The 18341-nt window shown below is 34.5% G+C and overlaps 1 protein-coding gene across 1 annotated transcript in view; it reads right to left on the bottom strand.

The window, feature by feature from the left end:
- Window positions 1-15062, bottom strand: part of LOC144453563 (E3 ubiquitin-protein ligase UBR2-like) — a 43532-nt gene extending 28470 nt beyond the window's left edge. The window contains exons 1-19 of the mRNA XM_078144883.1: window positions 14991-15062; window positions 14030-14295; window positions 13289-13367; window positions 12767-12874; window positions 12215-12345; window positions 11475-11535; window positions 10650-10727; window positions 10083-10269; window positions 9660-9764; window positions 8952-9040; window positions 8600-8698; window positions 8025-8106; window positions 7256-7334; window positions 6830-6929; window positions 6442-6570; window positions 5574-5658; window positions 4895-4981; window positions 4242-4303; window positions 2726-2836 (exon numbers count right to left, since the gene is read on the bottom strand). Coding sequence (XP_078001009.1) covers window positions 2726-2836; window positions 4242-4303; window positions 4895-4981; window positions 5574-5658; window positions 6442-6570; window positions 6830-6929; window positions 7256-7334; window positions 8025-8106; window positions 8600-8698; window positions 8952-9040; window positions 9660-9764; window positions 10083-10269; window positions 10650-10727; window positions 11475-11535; window positions 12215-12345; window positions 12767-12874; window positions 13289-13367; window positions 14030-14295; window positions 14991-15062 — 2010 coding nt within the window. The remainder of the gene's footprint in view (window positions 1-2725; window positions 2837-4241; window positions 4304-4894; window positions 4982-5573; window positions 5659-6441; window positions 6571-6829; window positions 6930-7255; window positions 7335-8024; window positions 8107-8599; window positions 8699-8951; window positions 9041-9659; window positions 9765-10082; window positions 10270-10649; window positions 10728-11474; window positions 11536-12214; window positions 12346-12766; window positions 12875-13288; window positions 13368-14029; window positions 14296-14990) is intronic.
- Window positions 15063-18341: the final 3279 nt, after the last annotated feature.

The raw sequence follows: 18341 nt of genomic DNA, 5'->3' as shown, positions 1-18341 counted from the left end.
AAATGAATGTTAAAATTAATACACAAGTGAATGTACAAGAGATCATTTATTACTGTCATTTCTATGCCAGGTGCAATTACTAAACTGACATAGAGTCTCCTTGAAAAAAAAGCCTGCATGGTAATCAACTAGTAGGAAATTCAACCTGTCGTTTTACTCAACTACTGCAGCTTCTATTCTATAGTCATAGTTGCTACTAAACTACAGCACTCTCCCTTCAACCAAATATCAGCCCCAATTCATGCACATAACAATTTTTTGACCAAATCTGATTGAAAATTGCACAGATGCTACTTAACTACTTTTGGAATGTTTGTATGAATCTCAGAATACCCATTACATGGGAACATCTTCCTTCAACCAAACATCTACCAGATTCACACTGTGTGCCTGTGTGGTACCACATTTTTGACCAAAACTGATCAAAAATAATTGATGATGTTGCTACTAAACTGCAGCATTACTTTTTGAATGTTTTGTGTTCATAGCACACTCATTTATCAGGCACATCGCCCTCTGACAAGATGCTGACCAAATTCATACAGCAGTTTCTGAAGCCTAATTTCTTTTGACCGAAACAAATCAAAATTGCATACATGGAATAAATCAGTAGATGCTGTCCATACTGCACTAGACAGAACTGAACAGACAGGTTTATCACTTTTCAGTGGAACCCACACATGTCAGCCCAGTCATGACTTGATGTGAAGTGAAACTTATTACTGCTACTCAGTCAACAGAAACAGAAACAACAATGTAGACCGTTTGATGTCAAAAACCTCAGAAACCATAAATACTGAACAAACTACTTAAAACTAAATAGCTACAGAGGAATCAAAATACACATTGATACTTTGATAATACTGTAAATATACACATTAAACATGTCATTGTGGATTTCCATTCCCAAGGTTTTTCAAATGGAGTATATTTATCTTTGAATCTGTACACTATTTGAATAGTGTCTGCAGGCTAATAGTCCTTCAAACACTCAGTATCAATCCAAGCTGTCAATATGTCGAGGACCATATGTACATACTGTCAGACAACTCTTTCTCTCTGCCACACACAATTTCCGAGTCTTCTGAACAAATGCATATAGCATCAATGGCATCATAGCACAACTGATTACACAATATGTTAATTCATTTTTTCCCTAAACAATCAACTCAGTTTGCAGTCTAACTTGCACACGATAACACTGATCAGCTCATGATAGTTTGTAATGTAATCTGCATATCAACAATCATGTCATCAACAACTCTTCAACTAACACATCCTGAAGAACATCCTCATTGAATTTTATTTTTCAGAATTTTGACAAAAAATTATTTTTAAGACACATTATTAAAAATGAGGTCACTGTGTGATCAACGACTCCATGGCTACACATCCCAGAAACATCCCAACTGAATTTGAAACCAGTCTGCCAAGTTTTGAAAATGAAAGATTTTTGACAATTCAAATCCATCAATCCAATTTGCATATCATCAATGAGGTCATCATGTCATTAGCAATTTTTCTTCTATTTTTCTTCTAGCAATTTAGCACATTCTTCAAATTATTCCAAGCAAATTTTCTGACTGATCTGAGTTTTTGACCAAGAATCACATTTTTAACCTAATTTGCATATTAGCAATGGGGTCGTTATGTCATAAACAAATATTCATCCAGACACACCTAGAAACATCGCAACAAAATTTCTGACCAATCTTCCAGTACATTTTGAGTTTAAGTTTACTACAAAAAATATCAATTTCATTACTGCAAATCCAATATCTATAGTGTGATTTACTTCACCATAGCACTACTGAAACTCAATTCACTTGGGTGCACTATAAACTAGTGCACTATAAATGTTTTGAACTACATATACTGACAACGTATTGTTAGCTTTGCATACGTAAGTGCAATGTTGTACAGGATACAGAATACAAACTACATCATAATTAGTTGTGTTTTCAGTTCAACCTAACAACGAAACCCTGGCTGATGTCAAATTGACTCATTTATCACATAGGCAAGTCACATCGACCACATTTATCACATCTAATGACATCTAAATTATTCATAGTGTCAATCAAATCTACACATTAAGTGTTGATTCTCTGCAGTTTACCTTTATACAAATGATGGTAAGTAAACAGGTCAGTTCACTTCATATGCAGAAACCAGATTTAGATATGGTCTGACATCTTGCAGAATATATATGCATTACCTGGGCTGTTTAGAACCGAACTATACATAAGTCCACATCAATCCGTATTTTCTTATAAAGTCTGGGACAATATATTGAATTATAGAGAATCGTATATTGAATTGTACTAATAATGTAATTTGCAATTCAAAAACTTGCAGCCTGATTGTCCCTGGTTTGAATGAATAGCAATACTGTCTTAAAATTACTCCACATTTTCAAACAACATACACAGCTACATTGTGTTTCAATCCTTAAAGAAAATGGAAGATACTTAATTTTCTCAAAAAATAAGATGGTGAACATGATGCCACTTTTTTCAATTTGCACTGCTACACTTCAATAAAAGCAGACTTTACAATATAGAAGGTTGGTGTAACATAAACTTACATTGTGTACATTTACAACAGTGTTATTTCTAAGGGTTTATTACTCCAGGACCTGACCACAGAAAGCTTGCATACTTGACTGAAATTGGTACAAATTAAATTTAAAATCCAAATATGATTAAGTATTTTGAGTACATACCTGATTTAGCAGTGCATAACCATTTCTTCTCCACATACCAGCCTGTACCTGTGCTATCATGACTTGTGTACGTAGTGGTTCTTCCAACATCTCACTTGGCGATAAAGGTTGCTGAAAACACAATGATATACACACATAATAATGAAATATGAAATAATTCACAGAGTGTACATAATGATTCAAAATCTGTTTTGTTTTTGTTTTTGAATAAGCATGATTAATGATTACAAAAAATTAGTCTTTGTGTACACATTTTTAAAAACAAAATGCCTACACATCTCTGCTTATGGAATTATTACAGGGGAAAAGTTATGAGACAATTATGAAAACAGACTTTAATGCAAACACAGGTCTTAAGACATATTTCTTCAACAAAACTTTTGCTTGAGTCTGTTTTTGTACTCGTGTTTCTGTGCTTTGTAAAACGCATTGTGATAGTTTGATGGAATGCGCTATATAAGAAAACTAGACTAGATTAAGCACACACCAGAGCTCTGCCAAGATCTCGTATCTGTGAGGAGGCATTTCTGCTAACCAGCCCAGCAGTTTTGGATTGAAATCCGACTCAAAATTGTATGTATATCACCTGCTTCAATCAGTCTGCCATGACCAATTCCAAAACTTAAAAACGTTGACACCCAAATCAACAGCCCCAGGAAATATTATGGTTTATAATATTTGTAAAGACCAAACAAAGATTGATCATGAAGAAACTGTTAAACAAAAATCTATTGTTTTTGATTCTTTATTGACATGTATGGTCATTTGCACACTTTGAAAACAGTACATATTTGAGTTGAACGTTGTACGACTCATGAGAGTAATTTCGGACTAAAACTCCATTAAGTATTCTGCTTAGAAGCCAAATAGCTCTTTACATGGTGATAACAACCTTTCCCTGCCCTTAGGCTATGGAATACTGCACTAAGTATGCAGCTGTGTCATGATGTATATATTTGGTACATTGTGTCAATACACCATGCAGTTACCTACTTTGCAGCTATTTTTACAAGACACATCAAGTAAAGTTGTCCCACATTTGGCTAAATGAGGGTTAACCTTTTCTTAACAAATGCCAATTACATGCTTAGCAATACAAGAAGCAGTCATGAAAATGGATATAAAATTAAAGAACATCACCAAAAACAGAAATGGTGGAACATTTTGAATGCCAGCAAACTTTGCCATGAAACATTGAGAAAGGGTGGTTTTCAAAGCATGTTATTTTTCTATGAAATGTGCTTTCATATTATAATGTTGCGTGATTCTATTTATAAATGAATGTTAATATTCATGAGTCCTTCTCAATATTAATCAGTAGACGTACATCTCACTATCCAAGCACAAGTAGTTTAGTCCCAGACTCACTGATCACATGTACAAACACTGATCAACCTGCTACACACACCTACACTTGGAACCATGCAACATTAAAAACTTTCCCAAAACTTGACAATACAAGAACAATGGATTTATATTTTGTGATTAACATACAGTACATAATACATGTACTTACATTTGGTAGAAATCCTTCTGAGTAATAAGAAACTCTATGTTTCTGTAGGTGAACATGAAGACCTGAAGAAAAGAAGGAAAGACAAATTAAAAAATATATTACTGTTTTTTTGAGATGTAAATGATTTATAATGCAATTTGTGTGACCAGAAAAGTATGCTACGGCAATCATGACCCCTATCAGATCAATATATCTAGTAAACTTTGGCAATCCTAGGAATCAATTAATTTCATTTAAATCACGTTGTAACCTCAATAAATCAAAAGAAACTTAAACATTTCTTCAAAATTGTAATTTTTAAGCCATTGTTGCAATTTGTCTTCAGGAACAATATCCTTGAACAAACAAAAGTTTGATGCTTGAATAACAAATTGTTCATGTGTTTCATTTATGGAAAACTTTACCCTGACTTTGTCTGTGCATTGCTCTTTGATCTTATACAAATTAATGATTTAAAGGCCAATGTTGGATAACAATAAGAAATTTGGGTCTGAAAAATAGTTGTCTGGCTGCACTATTTACAAAGTTGGTTCTGCATGAATGGGTGAATCAATCAAATCATTAAAGCTCCACTGAAGACCATTGGATCCAAACATTGGGTTTTAAGTGAATAATATTAGAAAATCAGCGAATACGGGATGTTTATGACTAACCTGTAAGGAACCTGGATATTGGTAGATGTACAGAGACAGGCTGTGTAGCTACATCATATACAACACAGTTGGATTCATGGCCAGCAACTGTACACACAAAAACACAACTAGGCGTTACATATCTATCTACATGGTATATTGAACAACATCACAGTACTTAATGTCCAAGAAAGGAACAGTTACTGTGTCTACAAGAAAGGAACTTCATCTAAAATAAAATATTCCAGTATTTTTCCCACTGTGTTGTAACTTTAAATGCCTATGCCTTTACTAATGTGATGGGTTTGTAAACATTACATGGTAACACGTACAAGAGCTAGGTATCAGTATGTTTTTCAAGATACTCTACAGTACAGTGATGGTGACAGTCTCAAAAGATTAATATGTCTATGGTTTGACAGTAATTCTCTTCTGTGAACACATAATTCATTGCAGATGCTTCTTTACCATGGAATAATATACCCTGCAACATGCATTAAGGAATATTAAGTTTTCTTTTCAAACGTATGTTCCAATCTTTGAAATTTTTACCTATAAGGCATATTGAATAAATGAATATAGAAATTACTCATGATATAGGCACTTCCCTATATCCCTGTGTGCTACACAAATAACCTAACATCTATTCGTACATCATTTCTTGACTATTATAGTGCTACATAATGTTGATGTCTCTTACTCTTTCTCTTGGCTGTTCTGAAGGGACCACTTATCTGAGTCAATCGTTTCATGGTTTCTCTATACACTTCAACTAAGACGGTTCTCTGAAAAGAAAAAAAGAAAGAAGACCATGATTACAAGGTGAATCAGGGAGTGATGTACAACCGAAAACCTTGCTCTGAAATCACTCAGCCTTCTTCAACTGTTACTGTATACGATTCTATGATGTAGACCCTAAAAACACCAAAAATTTTATACGTGAGAATCACTGCCTCAAAATGCCAAGTGATAAAACAGCAGTGACCGTCACTTAACAGGGACTGATAGCAAACAACACCCTCCTGCAGTCATATGACAAGACTATGTCATTGAATCGTATACAATAATAGCTACAGAAAGCTGAGTGATTCAGCCAAAATGTACTTGGTAAATTATTCACACTCTGAGCTTGGAATGATTACACGACATGGTAATGATGAAGTACATGTGACAGATCAGAGTATAAAAAGTGTGAGAACTGAAATCTCTCTCATGGCAGTTCCACACTACATTGGGTGTGAGCTATTGTATTTCAAGAAAAGAAGAGAGTCACATTTTCTTGTGTACAAATATTTGGGTGCAAAAGATAATGATCTATGTAAAGAAATAATGTGAAGATGGTCTATTACAATGATACTGAGAGACTTTCCACAAGTCAACACGTACACTAATAAACTCAAGTGTATCAAATTAAGGCACTTTGCGATGATACCGTAGTGTGAATAGTGACATATATTATGATCTCATCAAACCAAACACAGATCTATTCATTTAAATTCATACAGATGGGTTTCTTATTTTTGTTCTCCTTGATTCTCATTTATGTTTTTATGGTGAGACATACTTACATCTGTAGAACACCAATCTAGAATCATAGAGACACAAGAACCAATCTTAATTTGTAAATTAAAGGCAGTTTCCCACTCTGGTTCAACCTCAATATGCTGGCCAACTTGTCTGGTTACAGCATCCATCCCCTAGAAAGGAAAATATTTAAAATTGCAATCAGGATGATTAGAGTAGCTGGCTTAGCAGTTTGAGGCTCACCACTGGGAATTGCTTCTGAATGGCTTCATATCAACATTAATCAACGACATCACAGTTATTAGAATTTGACACATTACATGTATTGTCTGATCAACACTGACTTTGATGTTTCTGACTCACACCCCCACTCCCTCCCACACCACACACCACCATCAACCCACACACACCCAAAAAGCCAACGACACATACCTGCAGAGCTGATAACAACTCCAACAACCAAGTGATACCCTGAACAAACTTCTCTCTTAGCTTTGGTTCCCATTCATCAGGTTTGGTAGATAGAACATACCTGTAATCACCAATGTAAAAGATTAGTTATAACACTTTGCTATCAGTTTCCTACGATAAATATTTTGTAGCAAGTTACTTTTCAACCACTTTGATATGATGACAAAGTTAGGGTAAGTCATTCTGCTATGCTATCCCAGTACATATTATGAACTGACACAATCTATACAAGAGTTATAAATTGTCCTAACTCCTACCACAGTTCATAGAGGGACTGTGCATAAATGCATGTACACATGAACATAGTTGCAATTACATACATGTGTACACACACACACACACACACACACACACACACACACACACACAATAAAAGAGTTACTTCACCTGACGTCGATCAATGTATACTGAATTCTTCTGAAATTCTGTTGCAATGAAGTCTTTTCAAATGATGACTTTCCTTCACCTAAATGAAAAAAATGTGATATTCAAGGATGACTGTGTGCAATGGTTTATTGTGACGCCTAACAAAGTTATCTTTTACTAGATAAAATATTACTAGTTGATTCGATGTAACTTTTTAGTAAACTTTCAGTAGTACAAAAAAATATGGCTATGTGAATCCACTAAAGAATACTAAGCTTCATTTTATTTTTAAAAAGTGTTATTGACAAGAATTTCAGCATAAGATCTTGCATGATGGATGCATAGCAGTACTGCATAGTAAGCAATCTTTCTTCCTATTACAAGTAAACTCATTTTTCACGCCACCATCACTACTGCAATTGGCATCTGTTGGCATCTGTATATTAGCATGACACATATGTCTGTATATTTCAAATGAATGAGTCCAAGTTATCATTTAGGTTTGTAGTATATGATGATGACAGCTAGACTGTGATTTATAAGTCTGATGTATATACTTCTATTATCACATATCACATCATTGATGAGTCTGCTGGAACAACTGTTGAATATCATGGAGGTAGAAGAAGATTAACTGTCATTGTCTGTTGTCTATTCAGAAGTAAGAAGACATGGCATATACTAAAGAAAAGTTAACACTATATTAAGACTGACGAATGTTGGTCTTCAATATATTTCTAAAGATCTTATTAAAATCTTTGGTAAGGATATAAAGTGTTAATACTCTTACTTCTTTTAATAGGTCCACAGAATTCACTAAATGTTGACAATAAAACTGACAACAAATCATGTTCCATTATCAACATACGAGACTGTGAATAAAAAAGAAAAGAAACTCATTTAGATTTACACAAATACAGTTACATGTAATGGCTTTTCCCAACAAATATTGCTGTCATTCATTTAAAAGGCCCTTTTGTATTTGTTATATGATATTTCTTGCTCCATGGTTCATTTATCTGAGAGACTGGACAATGATTATGGCCAGGTAATGCAAATGGCCAGGTAAACACTAGAGGGCACATGTAAGTGGCTACAGACAAGGACAATTGATAATCTGCCAAGTTCTACTCAAGTCACAGCAATCTGAGCAGCCATCAGTACAGCGCCCTCTATCATGTATTTTTAATAGCTATACCACGTACATTGCATTCTGATTATCATATCATGTTATAGGTTATTTATCTGCACAAAATTAGTCATAAATAAAATAATATTTCAGAGGCTTTTTTAAGGAATATGATAATCTATAATCTGCATCTGAATACAAGTTATTGAAAATTATGCATCAACTTTTTGACTTACCAATGTTGGCACTGTAAACATTTGCACTGACAGTGATGTTATTGATACTGCATGATCATGGTCATCTTGCATGAAGTCACGTTGCAGTTGTGCATAATTCTGTAGACACAAAATAGTCAATTTTAAAAATAACTTTCAATAGTAAATGGTGATTCACAAACTTTCGGGTAGTGCACATGTAATGAACAATATGTGGTATATGATCTGCCAACCCTAACTTTGTGCATAGTAAAGTTATTGTATCTTTGTGCATAGTAAAGGTATTGTATCTTTGTGCATAGTAAAGGTATTGTATCTTTGTGTATAGTAAAGTTATCATACCCTTGTGAACAGTTAAGTAAAGTAACCTTACCTTTGTGTATAGCACAGCAAATTGCTTCTTAAACCCTTGGTCCATTAGTACACTACACATGATCAGCTGATGCCACTGATTGCGAGCAACTGAAAATATAAAGCAAAAAACATTATAATACATGAATAAACTGCCAAAAGTTTTGAGGATACTGATATGTTAAAACTAAACCTTTTTGGTCTGAATAAACTTTCATGTACACGTCTGTCTACTCACAAAGCACAGCTTTACAACCTGATATGCAACCACCTATTCATGTATAAATAGTGAGAACATTCTGATTTGAACAAATTCCATCCTAAGTATCATTTCCTCATATGCTAAGGTAATCCAGTCCTGACATTTTTTTGATACTTTTGACACATTTCATCACACATTCCTCCCCCCTTCTCTCACTTCATCATATCTATAGTACAACTGAATCCAAAGTTCAATTAATGACACTCAAGCACAACTAGCTACACTGAAATTAATCACGTCAATGTTATTACCACAAGAGAGGCAATGATAGCAGTACATGTAGTTAAAATGGTCATTATCACAGCTGCTAAAGTTACCACAAGTTAAAGTTACCACAAGTTAAAGTTAAGCCATCATAATCATACTTAGTTTGGTCAAACAGGAACCAAAATAACAGACTGGGATCAGAACTAGATCCCTACATGCCTTCAAGACACATATATATATAATGACTCTACTACAACCTACCTTTCCAAAGTTTAGAATCAACCAGCATAACATTTTCAATCAGCACTTTCCCTTTATCTTGATGTGGTTTCATACATTCCAGACAAAGTACTTGTCGTAAACCATCTAGAATACAGAAGGTACAAACAATTTGAGAATTGTAAAAATTTCATAAATTTTCAACTTCTCTCCAAAAACTCAGTAAATTTACTACTTCTTGCTAGCAAAATAAAGCATACATGCACACAGACACACACAGACAGACAGACACACAGACAGACAGACACCCCCCCCCACACACACACATACATACATACATACATACATACATACATACACACATACATACATACACACTAACAATGTCACACTAATTGAGCATGACTACAGTTACGTTAAGCTTACAGTCATATTGTGAAATGTGTTGTACAATATACAACTTACCTGAATGTGCCATGATTTCAGTCAGCCAGGATAACAAATTCATAGCAAACATTTGATGAGCCACTACTGATGTATGCATTACATGAACTTTCAAAGCTTTGTTACCATGTCTGGAAGTACTCCGTTGAATTATACTCCTGGCTTGCTCACATAGTCGGAAATTACCATTACATACACTGCTCCGACCCTGGACACAAAGAAGCAAGAATGAATGTTCATGGACATTTCTGGTATTTAAAGTAACAAAAATTAATAAAAGATTAGTAAAAAACATACACAGGTACTATCGAAAATAACTAATCATACAAAGATAATCATTAACTTGAATATAATTTTGTTACTTTATTTTATCTGTCTGTATTACCGATATGGTAGAGGAAACCTAAATTACACGTAATGCAAAAAGCAGAAGTGTTTTTGTACCATATGCAAATTCATTCCGATAGTGTAAGCAATGCCCATCAAATCTATGTGATATGTGTCAATAAACCATCTATACATTAACCAAGCTAGTTGAAATTTTGAGCACCCCTTCTCTGTAATGGTGACACATCAAAGCTTTCTTACCTCCCTATCAACAACAGTAGCAAATTCAACAGCTTCCTTGTGTGTACAATCAATAGCCTTCTTAAGAGTATCAATCACCTAGAGGAAGACATCAAACCAGTCAAATCAGTGTCACAAACAGTCCTACACACAGAGAGACACACAGACACAGGCAGGCACAGACTCACAAACACAGACACAGACACACACAGACACACACACACACACAGACAGACACACAGACACATGTACATATCCACACATATACATGTATACACATATATACATTTATATACAAACATATACATTCACACATGCAAGAACAAACACATGCACTCATTTATACACAAACACATGTACATGCATACATGCATGTATGCATGCATATATGTATGTATGTATGTATGTATGTATGTATGTATGTATGTATGTATGTATGTATGTATGTATGTATGTATGTATGTATGTATGTATGTATGTATGTATGTATGTATGTATGTATGTACACACATGAACACAAACACACTAATATATCATGTATGTATGGTCTGAATTTGCAAGTGATATTATAATGGAAATTATGATCTCACACACAAGGACCATTTCTCAATTGCATACCAAACAACTCAATATTGCAAAAAGCAAGATTTAAGATTGGTGCAAAAATCCACATTATTGGTATCATTTCACCTAAACTTGTGTTTTGGTGTAACATATATCCAAGGTTCCACATATTCATTTTGAATCATTCTTAGTATTTCATCACTGATATCTATTTATAGAAGAATCAATATTTGAAAACATTCTTTGTAGATGCAATGGTTGCTTATATCACAATATGCATACCTGGTCATAGGTGTGGACTTCATCATTAAACAGCATTGTACAGTAAGTATCATTAACAGTGCTGGAAAATGGAACAATAAAAGATAACAAATAAACATGACTGCATTCACAACATTACTTACAAAAGTTAATATTTGTTATGAGAAAAACACTAAAGCTGAAGTTTGCACTTGATGTCAGTTGAATATATGATACATGACACATCAGTTGAATATAGGATATTTATATGTTGATGTACAATGAAAAGAACAATGATTATGGTAATAACACGTTCTTGTACCATGACCAAGGGTTCTTATTATTTACGAGTAACATATTTTTACTATGTTTTACCAACCTGGTGAACATGTTTTAAGGAAACAATGATTATGGCCACATGATAAATACATAATTCACCAGAATAACTTCTGTACATGTCATTATCCGCTAGAAGTTTCTGATAAATTATATTCAGTTTTCACCAAAAATACTCCAGCTCTATGTGCTCTGACATGGTTTCTCAAGACCTGGTTTATGTTTTTGAATTCTCACTTCTAAGCACATTCATAATCATTTTTCACTGGTTTCTGTTTACACTATTATATGTACTCACTATGAGCTTTAATATCATTATGAAGCATTTTTATAATAAGGTAGTTTATCGATCTGTGATAATGAACACTGGTTGTAAACCAGATGTTAAACCAGGTGGTAGTATATCACACAGTGTTATGTGAAAGTGTAATTAACACTTGACTTACCTTGGCTGTAAACCAGTTGGTAGTGTATCACTCTGGGCCCACACTGACAAATCATATGCATAATTCAAAGCAATGTTAAATAACATCTCAGCTCTTGTTCTGAAACCACTGGGTAACCTTTCTAATGGACTCTGAAAGAAAATAGGCAAGCCACTGGTAGGATGGAGGCAAGTTTCTGGTAACTGTGTGAAAACTGTAAGGTTTCTTTGACCAAACATGTCTTTGGCTGGCATCTTTGAAAGTTTATATCATCTCAAGTTTGAGAGTGCAAATGAGCCAATAGAGACAGTCTGGGTAGACCTCTGACTACTGTAGAATATTTCCCCCTGTCAATCCCTGGTAAGAGCTCTACCAATTACTAACCACGATTCAACATTTCAGAAATTTCAGTATAATAACAATATTTCAGTATATAACGAAAGTAATTATAATATCCAAAATCATAAAGTCACAGATTATCACCTTCAGATGATATTCCTTTAAAGTTTGCATTCACATTTACCATCTATTCATTTCACGACTGATTTCAAATATTGTAAAAATGTGAAATACCTGTGTTGGCTGTTCATGTGATACCGTATGTATTTCACATGAGTGGTGCTTCTTCCAGGCTTCAGCATCTCCACAGTCACAGAATCCACCTCCACCTGATGTACTCATCTACAAAATGACAACCCTTTCATTATTATACAAATAACTTGCCTATACTTATTTCTTGTATAGCATTTCCCTTTTTTTCCATGTAATACATTTTCTCATCCAACCTTTTTCCTGGTGTGTAAACAATGTTAAATTCCACACAGTGTGAGATTTCCAGTGCAAGATATGTTTTGTGTAGCCTATGAATAGAACATTCACAGGAAGTAACACTTCCATCAGACTACTATATACCCATTGCCATCTCATTATCAACTGTTGACAATATGCATTGTGACTGACTGGGAGTGTGCATACAGCACAACATTGGAACCCCCACCCCACATCTTTATTTTGTACTAGGGGTTCCCACCCCCTGACAGTATCTCCCTTTGTCGAAAAGGAAACAATCAGGTAAATCAATCAAGACAAACTTACTCTGTACCGATGGGTTGTGTGAGCACTCTTCTGAAAACAATCTATACAAAATACACAGGTAGGATCCACTGCACAATCCCTGTAAGAGTCAATACATACTTTAGTACATGTATCCACAATTACAAACAGAATTCTGTTGATAATATACAAGTATTGATATATCAGCCTTGCAAAAACTCACACTGAAAAGTTGTGAAGCTGTTTGTTTGTAACTCATTTACTAACCAAGCATACACTTATAATATCAAAGTAGATTTACCCATTTGTTTCTGTGACCATTGGTTGGACCAAGGGTGACAACAGATTGAACCAACTCTATGCCATATTGGCTCTCATTATCCCAACTTTTGGACTGCATCATGATACATTATCTGTATTTCTTATACAAGTAACGTTTGCAAAAATCTTTCATTTTTTTTATGTACTTGATTTATTTGTTTTTACTGAAAATAAAATTTCCTGAAAATGTAATAAATATTAAAATCATATTGTATCGCATTGTTACAGTATTTCTTTCATTTTCCTGTTTCAACAATACAAACAACTAAAAATAGAATACAGTTGAATGCAAGCAGGGAAAAAAAGGTTGGGCAGTTGTCAGATGAAGCAGAGCTACACATCAGCTGAACATGAGCCAGCAGTCATCCATGACAGTGTAAAGCCTTCTTGCCTATCTGAGCACCTGGCAACTTGATTGGGCACTTTATACCGACACAGAGAATGGTTTACCATACAACTTACCTACAGGAGTATGTGGGTTCACCCATCTTGAATACTCTGCCACATAATTTCGGAGGATCATCAGACTGTTTCAATTCCTTGAATGTAGTTTTTGGATCTTTACCACCACAAATAAACCATTCCAGAGGTGAGTATAACAAAACATTAGCTTTAGCATCTTGCTCCTTATCTACTTCATTTAGGAAGTAAATAGCAGGAACTTGGTTTGACCAATAATTGAATAACTTCTCTTTCAGGGCCGTTGACTCTCTGCACTGTAGCCATTGCTGAAATCATACAAAATGAATGAAGTTGACACCTTAAATGTAAATAACAATATACCAATTGTCTTGTATAAAGCTAACTACTTGAAGAAATGACAGGTTTACTGTTATGTCATTATTGTGATGGCTTCCTTGCTTCGCTCTGTTTTTGTAAACCCCCCCCCCCCTTCCCCTGAGCCCATATGTTTCAGTAAGCCAACACAATGAAGGTGCTAAAGCAGCCGATGAAGCGAAATACTAAAAGTCCTTGAGTCATTTTACAATGGGGCACTTTGGGAGAAAAATAGACCCCACATTGAATTGTGAATGTACACACACAAGTTACTAGTATATCATGTATACACATTCAGCAGTGGGGTTCCTTCTCCGATATACCTGTGAATACACGCCGTGCTATGATCACACTTCGTAATATTATTCAATGTAAAATGTCCATCATGACGTCTAACCAGGGGCTTATTGATAAGGCAAGAAACAATTTCATTTTCATGTTTAGATTTCACAATCAAGCGTAAGTGTGACATATCACTCACTGAACTACGCAAGTCGGAGTCGATCGTCGGACCGACATTGCAAAGAAGAAGAAGTAAACGTAAACAATCTATCAATTATAAAGTACACGATCACGATTGATGCATTAATCAATGCATCGATGTATATTACCGAAAAGAGTGCAACGGTAATCTAAAAATACTTACCTGTGCCAATCCACGAGGATTGTTTTCTAGCAACTGTCGGCTTCGTTGATTTTCTCCCCCATCGGTCGCCATCTTGTTTTGGAAGTGACCCCCTAGCACGTACGTAATATTAGGGAACCCCCAAGTTCCAAAGAAAAGTACCCTTCCGAAACATGACTTGCATATCATCGATCATCAGCATCATCATCGTCATCATGGGAGTTATTGAATGTGTCATCACAGGGAGCCAAAGAACCATGTTACAAAATAAAGCATAAGAAACAAACAATAGATATACACAAACAAACATGCAAACAAAATACAAAATACGTGCACGATTCATTTAAATTTCTGCTAAACCAGTAGGCATATTCCTTACAAAAATTTGGGTTTCAAGATGGATAAATAGTGGGACCGTTGTATTCCCCTTTCCACAAGTGCAAAATAAACTATTTAGGCTCGAATCACGAATAATAGCTCAATTTAGTCTGTACCTCAAATGCTACCAGTCGGAGACTCCCCTTAGGCCTAATGGATCAAAATTTGCAAACTTATTTTTTTAATTAAAAAAAAGTATGCAAGTGACATGTTTTGAACCGATTTGCAGTAATTGCATTGTTCTTTGGTATTGTTCTACAACAACAATAAATCTACCTTGTGTAAAAGGTCAAATCAATATACGCTTTTCCAAACAATACATTTAATTTATAAGCTTTTCAGGGGATCTTCACGAGTTGTCGATGCATCTATAGTACCTGACTCATGACATCCGCTTACTAAGAACGCGCAAGTTATAATTTCACTGGTATTTTCACTGCAATTAGATACTTACCATGATGATGATCTGAATGTAAGCCTAGTATTAAAGTAGATATAAACCATATTAGCTTACTTGAGCTGAAATTCAGATTTATAATGATTATATCACATAGCTGACATTCTGAACACACACACACACACACACACACACGCGCGCGCGCGCACACACACACACACACACACACACACACACACACACACACACACACACACACACATATATTGTTTCCATATAAAGACAGCTGTGAATTTCACATGTCTAAATTAGAGCAATTTCTTAATATGCCAGCTGTAAAGGATAGATATTTCCGAAGTCACTAGAATAAATTTAAATGGGTCAAGTATGATGACCCTTGGAGTAATTATACTGACAATATAATTACTCCAAGGAAGACCTATGATAGCATGGGACCGGATATCCCGAAAATTGTTTCATTTCTTCTAAAGAGACACCTGTGTAATATGTGAAGATAACGTAGAGTAAAATCGGAACACGGTCGTCAGGAACTAGACTAGGAAAACATGGTTAGTTGTGAGAATTACAGTCCATCTCATGACATACTAAGAAATGGAGAACATCCAGTGAATAAAAGAAACTTATGAAAGCAAAGTAGGTGATTCAAAATGTCCAAGCTTTATTTCAACGATTTGATGTGATTATTGTTTGAAATAATGTTTCACAAAAAAAATGTAAAAAAAAAATGCTCTTAATTGTTCAGAAAGTTACAGTCTTTGCTGATTTCGATGTATTGATGTGATTCTCTTGTGCTTTTTTATTTTATAAATGTAACAGTACGCCTTACATATAACTCTTGAGATACTGTCCGTGACATATAGGTCGATCATGGAAGTATCATTCATGTGGGTGATACATGTACTTCGATGGATGAATTTATGATCGTTATTGAAAGTGAAAGTTATACCGGTGATTAAAATTATTCAGTTTAGTAGGACACGGGATAGAACCTTGAGATATCCACAGCGACTTATCATATAGAACCTCGTTATAATAACAAGTGTACATGTGATGTAAATAAATCAATGCATATAACACGTGGTGGCAAGTGCGATACGATGTTTGAAGATCACGAGCTGTCCAATCGAGACAGTAGGGCGCCCTCTATGACTTATTATGTGAAGAATGTATGTAGCGTCGACGAGTATTTTATAATGCATCCAGAATAGTTCATAAACGTTCATATTATTTAATAGTAATACATAAAATGATATTGGCATTATATTATAATAGGCTTTATGTAAGTATTTTCACCCGAGCTCAGATTGAGCCACTTTGTCTTGTAGTTCTAAAAATTGCTGTTTCTTTCAAAGTTTCAGGTTCCTGATGTACACTATGTTAAAATCCTGATCGCAAATGAATGTGTTTCCAGCTGCTGTAGTATGACAAAATAGAGAGACAGTGAAACTCCTCTAAAGACTAGTATTCCTTTATTTCAATAAATCTACATTCAAGGTTTGTACATTCCAATAAAATCAAATCAACAGTACACATCAAGTTGACAAAATAAGAATCTTCAATATTTACAGATATAGTCATATTTAGCAAATCGTTGCCATGTATTCATTCATTATATACACATTCTTACAGATTCTGACCTCTGACCTCAAGATCATAATAAATACTATGAAAGGAAAAAAAAAACAAGTTCAAAAAATAATTCATAAATATTTACATTTTGTCCACTTCAGAAGCATAATTGTAACAAAATAAGTTGGCACATAAAGCCACACAGAGAAATATGCTTACTGTGAGTAGCATACAATAACCATGTTTTTAACTCGTTTAGAGTTGGCTAGATCTAATATTAATACGACATGGGATCTCAGGAGTAACTATAGGTTTGATCTTTGTTTGATAGTATACCACATGAATTGTATGCTTTATATATACATATGACTTTCAAAGCCAGAAATTGAACAAAAATCACTCAAATATTTGAAATGAAATGAAATTGTGGAAAACCTTTTAACCTGTGGTTGAAGTGTTAAAGGTCAAAAGGTTAATGAGTTGGCTTCTCAGCTGCCGCATGGTGAAAGAGTGGTATACATTAGGATGACTGCATGGAATCTACCAGTTGATGTGTTAGGCTGCCAGGGTCAGAGCCAACTTGCCTGGAACTCACGAGATGTGGGTAAAATCCTACATGTCACTTCTTTCCTCAATTTCTATATACATATATGTACATATGTAATGTAGACATGTGTATACATATAACATGAGAACCTATCTAATGACAACACTACAATTTAAAAGTCCATAATTCATAATATGCATTCTAAAATCTAAAAAACAGAAGAAAAAACAAAATAAACTGTAATAAGATTGTAAAACTAAAATTGGTAGATTACAAGATTACAATGTATGTTGTAAATTTATTTGGAGACTACGTCACAGCATCTAGATTGTAAATGTCGTTGAGACCCGATTTTCATTTGACTTTTACATTTTAGTGATATGTTTATGATTTAATACCTGGTGGAGTCTAAATTTAGTTCAAAAATTATACATCCTGTGAAAATAATCAATTGCTGTTG

This window comes from Glandiceps talaboti, chromosome 2 (assembly GCF_964340395.1).
Source record: "Glandiceps talaboti chromosome 2, keGlaTala1.1, whole genome shotgun sequence".
In the NCBI taxonomy this organism is placed as follows: domain Eukaryota; kingdom Metazoa; phylum Hemichordata; class Enteropneusta; family Spengelidae; genus Glandiceps; species Glandiceps talaboti.
The sequence above is the reverse complement of the archived record's forward strand: the minus strand, read 5'-3'. Positions and strand labels throughout refer to the sequence as shown.